This window comes from Brachycentrus maculatus, unplaced genomic scaffold, assembly GCF_059751285.1.
Source record: "Brachycentrus maculatus isolate JH-2025_06_01 unplaced genomic scaffold, ASM5975128v1 h1tg000225l, whole genome shotgun sequence".
Taxonomy (NCBI): domain Eukaryota; kingdom Metazoa; phylum Arthropoda; class Insecta; order Trichoptera; family Brachycentridae; genus Brachycentrus; species Brachycentrus maculatus.
In genome coordinates this window covers 21191-34633 of record NW_028280976.1, presented here as the reverse complement: position 1 = coordinate 34633, position 13443 = coordinate 21191, and the positions used below count along the sequence as shown (strand labels likewise).

At 38.9% G+C, this 13443-nt stretch overlaps 2 protein-coding genes across 2 annotated transcripts; both read right to left on the bottom strand.

Annotated features, from left to right (window-relative positions):
• Positions 1-764: 764 nt before the first annotated feature.
• Positions 765-4345, bottom strand: LOC148306806 (uncharacterized). Its single transcript, XM_088264337.1, has 4 exons — positions 3307-4345; positions 2621-2816; positions 1732-1974; positions 765-1065 (listed from the first exon to the last, which is right to left on the bottom strand). The coding sequence occupies exons 1-4, from the start codon at positions 4224-4226 to the stop codon at positions 901-903; spliced, it is 1524 nt and encodes a 507-aa protein (XP_088120463.1). The 5' UTR covers positions 4227-4345; the 3' UTR covers positions 765-900.
• A 2714-nt stretch (positions 4346-7059) lies between these two features.
• LOC148306805 (uncharacterized) lies at positions 7060-13325 on the bottom strand. The gene is made up of 4 exons (XM_088264338.1): positions 12333-13325; positions 10474-10669; positions 9741-9983; positions 7060-9070 (listed from the first exon to the last, which is right to left on the bottom strand). Exons 1-4 carry the CDS (start codon positions 13193-13195, stop codon positions 8873-8875), a joined length of 1500 nt encoding a protein of 499 aa, XP_088120464.1. The 5' UTR covers positions 13196-13325; the 3' UTR covers positions 7060-8872.
• Positions 13326-13443: the final 118 nt, after the last annotated feature.

Sequence of the window (13443 nt, the reverse complement as noted above, 5' to 3'; positions counted from 1 at the left end):
TAATTAAACAATACCTTTTCTTCAAAATGCAAAAACAAGACTTTATGCCCTGTAGCGGGTAAATATTAAGTTAAAAATATGCCGCTTTTGCTGGGATATAGTACATTTTCTAGGCATTCCGAAAACACGCACAACTGAAAATTGACGAATTTTGATTTATGACGTCCTTGAAAGAGGAGAGTGAGCGATATGGTATATATGATTTTAACCTTTTCCTTCCGATTTTGCTAAAATAAAAACGCCCATCCCGGCTTTGGGTAGTCACTACAAAAAATTATAAAAACGAGGAACGATAGATGTGTCATATCTTGGTGGACACCTTTAAATATTTATAATATTTTGGTGTCCAAATTCTTGTTTACATCTATATTCTTCTTCATATATGTTGAGATATGTCTTCGTATATGTCTGCCTCCGTAGTGTAGTGGTCAGCACGCTCGGCTACCATTCTGGAGGTCCCGGGTTCGATTCCCAGGGGGTTACAAATAAATATTAGTGATTTTTTCACTGTAATATTTATTCAATATTACCCTGAACTGGTTCCTGAAGCGGAGGGCTGATCACCTTTCCTTCGTGAGTAAACGATCAAGATAACACTGCGTCATATGACGCAGTGCCCTATGCACCATCGGGGTGCGGATAAGGGTTTTATGTATATATATATATATATATATATATATATATATATATATATATATATATATATATATATATATATATAAATATATATAAATATATATATATATCCCTCCTGAAGCGGAGAGCTGATCACCCTTCCTTCATGTGTGAACAATCAAGATAACACTGCGTTATATGACGCAGTGCCCTATGCACCATCGGGGTGCGGATAAGGGTTTTATTATTATTATTATTATATGTTGAGAAGCCGAAATGGACGAGTCAGACTTCGGGATGGGCCTTCTTCTGATGAGCGCGCATGTGGTTGTGCGTGAGGTAGTTCTTGCCGCACTTGTCGCAGCAGAATGGACGCAGTCCCCGGTGCACGCTGGTCACGTGCGACACCAGCGACCTCTTGGCCTTGTACCTCTTCCCGCATTCCGCGCACTGGAACCAAACAAAGGAACGCCACTGCAGACGGACACATCAACAAGATTTTGTGAACAAGTATTTGGACACACTCAAAATGTTGTAAATAAATTATCTGGTCAAATTATAAGCTTAATAATAAAAATGAAAATGGTATTTTCTGGCGTTTCTCATGTGTGTGATTATAATCCAGGATTCGGATCTCACATACTAATATAAGAGTTACTGCTTAGTAAAAAGCTTCTTTACATCTCACCAATAGATGTCTCTAGTGAAGTTCTAGTGATTCAAGAACAAGGTTTCTAAATTGGTTCATATATATAGAACTTCCAAGAATTTGAGTAGTGTGGTTGTCAATAATGGGTAGAATTGGTGAATGTTACACGTGTGTAAAGTGATCACTTAAACCAGCCTATGGCGGTCGTCAGCCCCGTAAATGCCCAGACTTCCATATTCTTCTTCATCTTTGATGAGATGTCGAAAAATAATATGAAAATAACTCCTGTAATTGGAGATAATCCAGATTTTGTGAACAAGTATTTGGACACACTCAAAATGTTGTACATAAATAAATGAAGAATTCAATCCAACAAACCTTGTTTTATTTTGGATATATTACCCAACAATTCAGTATGGAATTCTACCAACTGTCTGCAGTTACAATAAATAAAAAGGACTCGGTACCTCGTGCTTCATCTCGCCCGTGTGCGTGAGGCGGTGCTTGATGAGGTTGCTGACGGTGATGGCGCGGTAGGGGCAGCTCTCGCAGGCGTACTGCCGCTCCCCGCTGTGCCGCCACCGGTGCACGGTGAGCGAGCGCGGCAGGTTGGTGCGGTAGGGGCACTGCTCGCACGCGTGCACGCGCTCCCCGTGCGTGCGCATGTGCGAGTGCAGCGAATACCGGTTCTTCATGGTCTTGTTGCATATCTGTAATGGGTGTAATGTATCAATTTACACTAGTGTGGTGGGTTTACACGTTTACGAACATACAAAGTGAAGTCACCAAGTCCTTATACACCAAAGTAAAGCAAGGTACTCTCTCTCTTCCGTCACCGTTGCCGCAGTGTGCCCTGTCAATACGTACTGCCTTTGTGTCTCGTGCCTAGTAACATTTTTATTAATATAGTTTTTTTTGTAAATATCAGTGTAGAGTAGAAGCATCCGTAAATTATAAGTCAACTTGTAATCAAAAATCATTTAGGCTAAAATAAATGTGAATTCCCAAGTATTTTGAGCATTTATTATTTTCATGATTTTATATAATAATTCGTCCGCCTCCGTAGTGTAATGGTCAGCACGCTCGGCTACCATTCTAGAGATCCCGGGTTCGATTCCCAGGGGGGCTCAAATAAATTTAAGAGATATTTTTCATTCCAATGTTTATTAAATATTCAGGATAATATAAAATAAAATTATTAGACTGTTACCTGAAGCGGAGGGCTGATCACCTTTCTTTCGTGTGTTAACGATCAAGATAACACTGCGTTTGTATGATGCAGTGCCCTATGCACCATTGGGGTGCGGAGAAGGGTTTGAAGAAGAAAAATATTAGAAGGAGGATGGCTCGACTCACCGGACACGGTTTGCCTTCCGTCTTGTTGTGGACGATTTGTATGTGCGTGTTGAGGCAGTGCTTGTCGCTGAGGGTCTTGCGGCACAGGGGGCACGCGAAGATGGCCGCCAGCTCCACCGCGGGGCTCCGGGGGCGCCCGTGCTGCCGCGAGTGCGCCTCCAGCGACTGGCGGCTCCTCAGCTCCGCCGGGCACTCGCTGCAAGAACCACCAATTCAAACTCCAGCCCAACAACTACAGGGTCTTTGAATAAGGACTTTGAAAGTTGATAGCGGCCATATTGTTGATGCTACATATCGCTCACTCCTTTCAACAACGTGAAATATCAAAAAACTTAATTTTTCAGGAGATCGTTTTTAATGTTTAAAAATATAATAAAATGTATTAAAAATAAATATCAAGCCACTTATTGAACTTTTTACTGCAACAGATCTTTTTAGGCAAAACCTGAATGTTTTTTCTCCATTTGAAAAATATTTAGTAAATTTAAAAAAATAATTGAAAAATAACTTTTCTTCAAAATGCAAAAACAACACTTTCTGCCCCGTAGCGGGTAAATATTAAGTTTAAAATATGCTGCTTTTGCTGGGATATAGTACGTTTTTTAGGCATTCTGAAAACATGCACAACTGAAAGTTGATGATTTTTGATATATGACGTTGTTGAAAGGAGTGAGCGATATGTTTACCTGCATTTATACATGGATCCCGGCGGCATTTTCAAGCAATCGTATTTCTCATGCTGCAGCCTCAGTTTCCTGGTGTAGAACGCTCCGTTACAGCCGTGACAGTGGTACTCCTGCTGCGCGTCTGTGTGCGTAGACGCGTGACTCTTCAAGCTACCCTCCGAGGGGAATCCCCGCTCGCACCATCGACAACTGAACGCCAAATTGTCTTTATTGTCTATGGCACCAGCTTTAGCATCGGCTTCCATTCCCATTTTGAGGTCACTCAAAGGAATATCTTCAGAAATGTCTTCATTTTTGGTATCGTCCGCTCGGGGATCATCATTCAATCTGTTGAAGGTCTCTTCTTTAATATGAGATTCAATAAAAACATTTTTTACCCTTTTTTCTATGGCTTTCGAATCCTGTTCAGAAATTTCTGTGGTATTTTTAAAATCATCGCTAGAGCTACCGAAATTTTCGTCTTTAATATGTGAATCACTTATATATTTCTTTAGTTTTTTCTCATTTCGTGGAGCTCTGGGAGCTTGACTAAGCCCATCGTCGATCTCAAAGTCGTCGCCATCGAAAGACTCCTTCTTAACATTTGAATCGTTCAATTTCCTGAGTTTTTTCTCATTTTTGAGGGCCGCTCTCAATCTGGCCTCGGAAGTTTCGCCGAGTTGCCTAAAATGCAGAGCCACTTCGAGGGCTTTTGAGCAAGTCTGGCATATTTTGTCCGGGAGCTCGTCGCGGATTCTGACCTTCATCTTGAAGCACTTTTGTAAGTTTCTGGATAGATCTCGAGTGTCGTCTTCTAACTGGAATATCGGACTTAAACTGGACCGCGACAAACAAACGCGACAGACTTTGGAGAAATTTGAAAATTCTGGACATTCTTTACACGCTACGTTCAAGAAATCTAATATCGTCGTTTCCCCCATCTTTTGATATCATCAGATGTATATTTTAAAGTAGTTTGTATTATTGTTTACGACTTGACAGCTCCATAAATGTATCGACGAAGGGAAACGTCAAACTTCGAAACGTCAAATTCAACGAGTTTATCTATGGTCATATGGCGGATGAGTGAATTTTTCATTTTCAATGAAAATATATGGTAACTAAGTAGGTACCCTTATATATATATATTTTTACAACTTTTTTAGTGTGTCCAAATACTTTCACAAATTCACAAAATCTGGATTATCTCCAATTACAGGAGTTATTTTCATATTATTTTTTGACATCTCATCAAAGATGAAGAAGAATATGGAAGTCTGGGCATTAACAGGGCTGACGACCGTCATAGGCTGGTTTAAGTGATCACTTTGCACACGTGTAACATTCACCAATTCTACCCATTATTGACAACCACACTACTCAAATTCTTGGAAGTTCTAAAGATATGAACCAATTTAGAAACCTTGATTTAATATATATAGTGATTATAATCCGGGATTCGGATTTCACATACTAATTTAAGAGTTTCTGCTTAATAAAAAGCTTCTTTACATCTCACCAATAAATGTCTCTAGTGAAGTTCTAGTGATTCATGAACAAGGTTTCTAAATTGGTTCATATATATAGAACTTCCAAGAATTTGAGTAGCGTGGTTGTCAATAATGGGTAGAATTGGTGAATGTTACATGTGTGTAAAGTGATAACAGTAAGTAAATAAGCTTAAATAATAAAAATGAAAATGATATTTTCTGGCGTTTCTCATGTATGTGATTATACTCCAGGATGCGGACCTCACATATTAATAAAAAAGTTACTGCTCAATAAAAAGCTTCTTTTCATCTCACCAATAAAAAAAGTGGTTCTAGTGATTCAAGAACAAGGTTTCTATACCTTGATTTAATATATATAGTGATTATAATCCAGGATTCGGATCTCACATACTAATATAAGAGTTTCTGCTTAGTAAAAAGCTTCTTTACATCTCACCAATAGATGTCTCAAGTGAAGTTCTAGTGATTCAAGAACAAGGTTTCTAAATTGGTTAATATATATAGAACTTCCAAGAATTTGAGTAGCGTGGTTGTCAATAATGGGTAGAATTGGTGAATGTTACATGTGTGTAAAGTGATAACAGTAAGTAAATAAGCTTAAATAATAAAAATGAAAATGATATTTTCTGGCGTTTCTCATGTATGTGATTATACTCCAGGATGCGGACCTCACATATTAATAAAAAAGTTACTGCTCAATAAAAAGCTTCTTTTCATCTCACCAATAAAAAAAGTGGTTCTAGTGATTCAAGAACAAGGTTTCTAAATTGGTTCATATATATACATATATATATATAGAACTTCCAATATTTTGAGTAGTGTGGTTGTCAATAATGGGTAGAATTGGTGACACGTGTGTAAAGTGATCACTTAAACCAGCCTATGACGGTCGTCAGCCCCGTAAATGCCCAGACTTCCATATTCTTCTTCATCTTTGATGAGATGTGAAAAAATAATATATATTTTTTATTTTATCGAAACTTCATGTACAGAAAATAAATAAGTACATTGGCGGGCTTATTACTAAAAAGCAATATCTTCCACCCGACCAAAAACAGACTAGTGATATTGATCAAAACGTTTGATACCATATATAGCTGTTTGCAATCAGAGGGTAGATAGTGCTTGAACATTAAAAAAAACATAAATTACAAATTGATGATAATAATAGTTAATTGTTGGCCAGTGTAATATATGCAGGATTTCAAAAAATTAAATTCAGTATTGTTTTTTGTCATTTTATTAAAAAAATATATCGCTCACTCCTTTCAAGAACGTCATAAATCAAAAATCGTCAATTTTCAGTTGTGCATGTTTTCGGAATGCCCAGAAAATGTGATTTAATCCAGCAAAAGCGGTATATTTTTAACTTAATATTTACCCGCTACAGGGCAGAAAGTGTTGTTTTTACATTTTGAAGAAAAGGTATTGTTTAATTATTTTTTTAACTATATTAATTAACCTGAAGGTTCTTTCTCCATTTTTCAAATGGAGAAAGAACCTTCAGGTTTTACCTAAAAAGATCTGTTGCACAGTAAAAAGTTCAATAAGTGGCTTGATATTTATTTTTAATACATTGTATTATATTTTTAAACTTTAAAAACGTTCTCCTGAAAAATCAAGTTTTTTGATTTATGACGTTCTTGAAAGGAGTGAGCGATATGTTCTTCATTTGGAATATTCCATGGTTAAAAAAATTATACGCGGTCACATTTGCGATCAAAGGGACAATCCAAATGACATTTGAACATTTAAAGTTACTTCCGGTATGAGGAACATTGTGGGTGAGTATCATCGTTGAACAACAAACTAGAAAAAAAAAACCTCATCTTCTAGTACACAACCATGATACACGATTTACCCACAACGAAGGTTTGATAGTCCCATGAATTAACAGTAAATATGGGAATAATAATATTTGCAAATCACATAATAGATACTAATCACTCATTTCACTCTCATAAATTAAAATGATTACACCTTGTTCCATATAAAGGCCAAATTATGAATTATCTTGAAAATTTAGAAATCCAAAAAAACCTAAATTCTAATAACAATTTATTAAATAATATATTGTTTCAAAATTCTTCACCTTTGCTTTCCATTTTTCCTTTGTTTTCAAACTCCGCCCCTTGACTAACCCCTTCCCCTTACTTTCCCCTCTCCTTATTTATAGAACAATTTTATATTTTAGTTATTATACAGACCTGAATGATGGAAGTTTAACTTCTGAAACATGTAGTCTATAATAAAACTCAAGTGGTAAAAAACAAGTGTTTTCTTTAATCATTAATAAATATGGGAGTCCAACACTGCAATATATCGTTAGAAACATTTTTAATTTGTTGCCGACGGAGGTTAGAGGTCACAATACAATATGGAACAAAGGCAAAATAAAGGAATGGGTAAATGATCAAGAGCTAATTCTATGAAAATTGTAAAAAAGTTTGTGTTTCTTAATTTTTTCTCTCTTTTTTGTGTGTATATTAGGTTAAATAGATACATAAAAAGAACTCCAACGACAAGACACACAAGGTGGCTCGGTGGGTCTCTGCAATTTTTTAAAATTTTTAATTATTGTAGTCATACAGGAGAAAAAACGTGATCATCGATTATTTGATATCTTACTAGCTTAATATTGCCCTGGAAAAAATCCCAAGGATTTTAAACTTGGAAGTATAATATATTGACTTGATAAAAATGACTAACCGCATTGATGTTTATTTTCTTGCCGAGCAAAAGTGACTTATGATCTATATAATCTATATTTTTCATCTCACTCTGCATTCTTGCACTGTGCAAGCATGAGAAGATCAAAACTCAATGTTCTCTGGCTAGCTAGCGGCAGTAGCTCTTGAGCTTTTGACAAGAGTGGACATATCGCTCACTCCTTTCAAGAACGTCATAAATCAAAAATTGACGATTTTCAGTTGTGCATGTTTTCGGAATGCCATGAAAATGTACTATATCCCAGAAAAAGCGGCATATTTTTAACTTAATTTTTACCCGCTACAGGACAGAAAGTTTTGTTTTTACATTTTGAAGAAAAGGTATTGTTTAATTATTTTTTTAAATAAACTTAATATTTTTCAAATGGAGAAAAAACCTTCAGGTTTTACCTAAAAAGATCTGTTGCACAGTAAAAAGTTCAATTAGTGGCTTGATATTTATTTTTAATGCATTGTATTATATTTGTATACTTTAAAAACGTTCTCCTGAAAAATCAAGTTTTTTGATTTATGACGTTCTTAAAAGGAATGAGCGATATGCTTGGTCCGTGAGCGTTGCCAGATGGTATTTTAATGTTTTCAGCAAATAAATCTAAATTTTTAGAATTGTTGTCTTCATTTATAATTAATTAAGGGGAGTAGATATGAATGTCCGAATTTTTTTTATTTAAATCGTCAATTTTTTAATGTGCAGTGACTACCCAACATTGGGACGCGCGTTTTTAATTTAGCGCCCGAAAGGAAAGGTTAACAGGATCCACGCGGCTCGCATAACCGTGTGTTTTAACAAAACATGCCCCATACGCGGCTGACATAAGCGTTTGTGTTTTTACATTGCTCCAAGTTTCGAACCTCAGTTCAACTTAGAGGGATTTTTTCATGGTGTGGAACTTTGGATAAAATAATACGTCAATCCGTGGCCTTATGACATCTGTTGAAATATCTGACTAATAATTTGTAACATCACAAGGATAAATAAAAGAACAGATCCCTGATTTTTCTTGCGGTCGGTAATTAGTCCGCGCCATAATCATGCCCTATATCTGTCTCACTCTCGACGCTAGCATCGCCAGTGGGTAAGAGTGACACACGATGCGTGCTTTGATTTATTTATGTTACAATCTTATTGTTTATATTACGATATATTTCAAGAATAATGTGACACGAGTGTATTATAGAGTACCAAAAAGGCACAATGAATCCCATTGAACGATTTTGTTTAGGAAAATAAATCGTTTCTTAACTAAATACACGATAAAAGTAATCATTTAAAACACGGCGAAATACCGCTGCGCACGGGCGTCTCTTAGGAACAAAGTTAACGCGGTTAAAAGGTTAAAGAGATATTCATAGAGATGTGTTGGCGTTTAGTTTTGAGATTCCAATTTGGGGATGCATTTTATTTTGGTGTTTGGTCAAGTCTTTTCGCCTCACGTAAGAATTTCCGCACTTGTCGCAGAAGAACGGCCTCAATCCGCGGTGGAAGCTGTTTATATGCGACGTGAGAGTTGACTTGTCCATATATTTCTTCCCACATTCTCCGCACTGCAAGAATAAAGACGTAAACATTAACACCATAACGACCGCATGTCTTCTAGTGCACAACCATGATACACGATTTACCCACAACAAAGGTTTGATAGTCCCAAAAAATCAATAATAAATATGGGATTCGAACAGTTTTGAAAAGTTAGAGCAGTATACATGAAAGAGTAGGCCCGAGAGTCTACATAGCATGTATGGCTAGAAGCTAGGACTGTATGCCAGGGTCAGGAGTGCAGAAGTCAGAAGGGGTGTGCAGCTGAGGCAGGTATAGTTGGGAAGATCAAGGGTCTATGAGATGGTGTAGCCATGTGGGGGGTATAGTTAGAGCAGTATATATGGGAGAGTAGGCCCGAGAGTCTACATAGCATGTATGGCTAGAAGCTAGGACTGTATGCCAGGGTCAGGAGTGCAGAAGTCAGAAGGGGTGTGCAGCTGAGGCAGGTATAGTTGGGAAGATCAAGGGTCTATGAGGTGGTGTAGCCATGTGGGGGGTATAGTTAGAGCAGTATATATGGGAGAGTAGGCCCGAGAGTCTACATAGCATGTATGGCTAGAAGCTAGGACTGTATGCCAGGGTCAGGAGTGCAGAAGTCAGAAGGGGTGTGCGGCTGAGGCAGGAATAGTTGGGGAGATGCCTTCAGCGGGCAGTTGGTTGGGTCAGCTGGTCTACCTCGTGATTCCTATCCCCGGTGTGTGTCAAGCGGTGCCTGTTGAGATTGCTAATGTTGACAGTCCGGTGGGCACACCACTCGCAGGCGTACGGCCGCTCTCCGCTGTGTCGCCTCCGGTGCAGAGTGAGCGACGTGCGCATGTTGGTGCGGTAGGGGCACTGGTCGCACGCAAACACACGCTCGGCGTGCGTTTGCATGTGCGTATACAAGGCGTGCTTGTTCTTCAAAGTCTTGTTGCATACCTGTTAAACAAAAATATTCATAAAAATGAACATTTTCTAACTAACTAACTAACTACCCATCACGCCGCTTCTCTGAAGGGGTAGGCAGAGAGAATAGAACGCCACACCACTCTGTCTTTGCAAACATTCTTTGCCTCTTCCACGTTCATGCATCTCCTCATACATACCCGCCGATTGTTTCGACTCCTAACCTGACTACTCTCAAGTATTTGGCATACTTGATCGTGCCAAGTTTTTCTCGGTCTTCCTCTGCTCCAGAGTTCTAAATATGTATAAATTGTCTTCTCTTCTTCTTCTTATTGTAGGCCTTGCGGCCTGTTTTTAAGAGGGATTAGCCTCCTGCGACGTCGATTCCCAGCTATCATTTGACCCAGATAAATTGATCACGCTAAACTGTTGTAGTAGCTTTCATTTTTCAAAACCGGACTGCCGGACGGTCATATTCCGGGTAGTGGACAAGCACCCGAAGCGTGAGCGTGGGTGGAATTACCGTACAGACGCTGCCCGCGGATTGCAAGTGCAGGGACTGCACGTGCGTGCGCAGCGTCGCGCGCGTCAGCAGCGTCTTGCGGCAGACGGGGCACGCGAACAGCTCGCCGAGCTCCACCGTGGTCCGCGTGCCGCCCGCGTGCTGGCGCGCGTGCCGCTCCAGGGCGGGCCGAGACGCCAGCACAGCCGGACACTCTCTGCAATGTGAGGAGAGGCGTGCAGTTGGCAAAGGAAGATTGAAACTACAATAAGTATTATATATATATAATAAAATTAACCTTTCCCTTCCGGTGCTAAAATAAAAACGCGTGTTGGGTAGTCACTACACAATCAAAAATCAGCAATTTTAAATTGGAAAAAGCAGACATTTATAGCTAATCCCCTTAATGAATTATAAATGAAGAAAAAATTATAATAATTTAGATTTATTTGCTGAAAACATTAAAAAACCATCTGGCAACGCTCACGGAACAAGCATAGTTCCACTATAGTTGCAAACTTAAGAGCTACTACCGACTGCAGTAGCAGCTAGTAAGCCAGAGGAAAAAAACACGACTGAGAACATTGAACTTTGAGGCATAGACCTTTTCTTTCACGCGGCCCAAAAAAAAAGGTGTTAAATCACAAGATCTCAGGGCGCCAACTGTGATCACCTCTTCGAGAAATAACACGGCCAGGAAATTTCTGTTGCAAAATTGCGATTGTTTCGTTGCTTGTGTGGCACGTAGCGCCGTCTTGTTGAAAATAAACGTCGTCCACATCAATATCTTCCAACTCCGGCCATTAAAATTATTAATCATAGCTCGATAGCGCAATCCATTCACCGTAACAGTTGCAACAGCCTAATTTTCAAATAAGTAAGGTCCAATCACACCGCCAGCCCAAAAACCGCACCAAACAGTGACACGTTGAGGATGAAGAGGCTTTTCAACAAGCATTCTTGGATTTTCCATTCCCTAACAGCTCAAATTTTTTAACAAGTTTCACTATTGCTGGCCGAGAAGGCGCTTCACGACGACCAAAAAGTGCTTTAGTTTCGCGAACTGTGATTGCAAAATTTTCACCATTTCTGTAGTGAATTTTGACAATTTCAATGCATTGTTAAAGCGTGTATCGTTGCATTTTTTTATCGCGCATTTTTTACTTGTCAAATGTAAAAAAGATGACAGCTTCAAAAGTGGCAGCTGCCCAGATAGCCGGCTACTCAAAATGAAACCTCTTATTGGAAAACCCTATATATGACAGAAGGACCTACAGCCTGAGGACGAGGAGAGCTGACCCGACAGTCTGCAAAGACGATATGTTGGGATGAAGCTAGGAAGATGAGCATGCTTGAGGCAAGCATGGTATCTGGCTGTACAGGGAATACTATACAACACTTTTAACACACTTTTAGGGTGAAAAGCTGGTTTTAAGAAAGACTCCATAACACATCATTCTTCAGTAATTCCTTCTCTGTCCAAGCGGCCGGACTATGGAATGAATTACCTCTCCGCGCAAACAAATGCACCTTCTCTAATAACTTTCAAGAGACATTACTATCTATCATTAGAATCCTAACTGTCCATCAAACCTCCTCCCTCTACCTCCTTCCCTAAACTCCCTTCTTCCTTTGCCCTGTCTTATTATCATCTTTTTTAATTTATGTTTTTTTAAATGTTCAAGTACTATCTGCCCTCTGATTGCAAACAGCTATATATGGTATCAAACGTTTTGACCAATATCACTAGTCTATTTTTGGTTAGGTTAGAAGATATTCCTTTTTAGCAATAAGCCCGCTAATGTACTTATTTATTTTCTGTACATCAACTTTGAAATAAAATAAAAAGCCATAAAAGTAGTAGATGTTTTATATTTCACCTGCAGTTGTATTTAGATCCGGGCGCCATCTTTGTGCAGTTTTTTCGTTCGTGCTTCAAGCGCGTCAGCCTATTTAGGAACGCCTCTCCACAAAAGTGACAACAAAACTCCCCCGGCTGCGATTCCCCGTGTGCGGCTGCCATATGCTCACGCAGGGTCGCCTTGCAAGGGAAACGCATCGAGCAGATGAGGCATCCAAACAGCGTCCACTCTCCGCTCGGCGAAACAAAAAATTCGCTCTTTTCTTTTAAATTTTGGCAGGGTAATTTTTTTGAATTTTTACTGTCAATTTCGGCGTTATCATCATTTATAAAATCGCTATCTGTTTTTAAAATGACTATCATGTCATTATCCGTATCTGTAAAGCCGTTTTCTTCGCAAACGACACTTTCGTTATTTTTCACGTCGTAAAATTCGGATTTACGTTCGATTTTATTTCCAATTTGCCGCGTTTTTAAATCGCTCAAAGCGCAATCCGAATCGGAGCTCTCTTGTTTTAAATCGACCTCGTTTGTCTTTTCATATGAAGATGTCAATTGTTTCGAACGTTCAACGACTAATTTCAGTTTCCTGTCCGAGTTTTGGCTGAGCGTTCGGAAGTGGCAGGCGATCTGCATGAAGTTTATGCAATTCTCGCATATCTTGTCCGGCAGGCCGTCGTTCCGCGCCACTCGCACTCCCGAACAAGCGCTCATCTTCGCGGACAGGTCCTGCGAACAGCGGCGGAAGCGGTCGTCGTATTTGAAAATGCAGTGCAAGCCGTTTTTCGACATGCAGACCCGGCACACTCTTTCAAATTCCGACGGCCGTGGACTGTCTCTCAATTCGCATTCTATGAAATCGTCCTCGGAAAACGCGGTCATTGTAATATTAGAATAAACATTAAATACTTCACAAAGTATAATATAAACAAAAATGAGTAAAAAAAGAAACAATATAAACCAAAACAGACGTCCAAAATTTGACAGTCGGCTAAATGTCAAAACAAATGTCATAAATGAACATAGACAACATAATAGTTGTTCCATAGACAAAGTAAAAAAATATATAAAAGTACTTACTTAAAAAAAAAAAAAAAACAAACCATCACGCCGCTTCCCCGCAAAGGTAG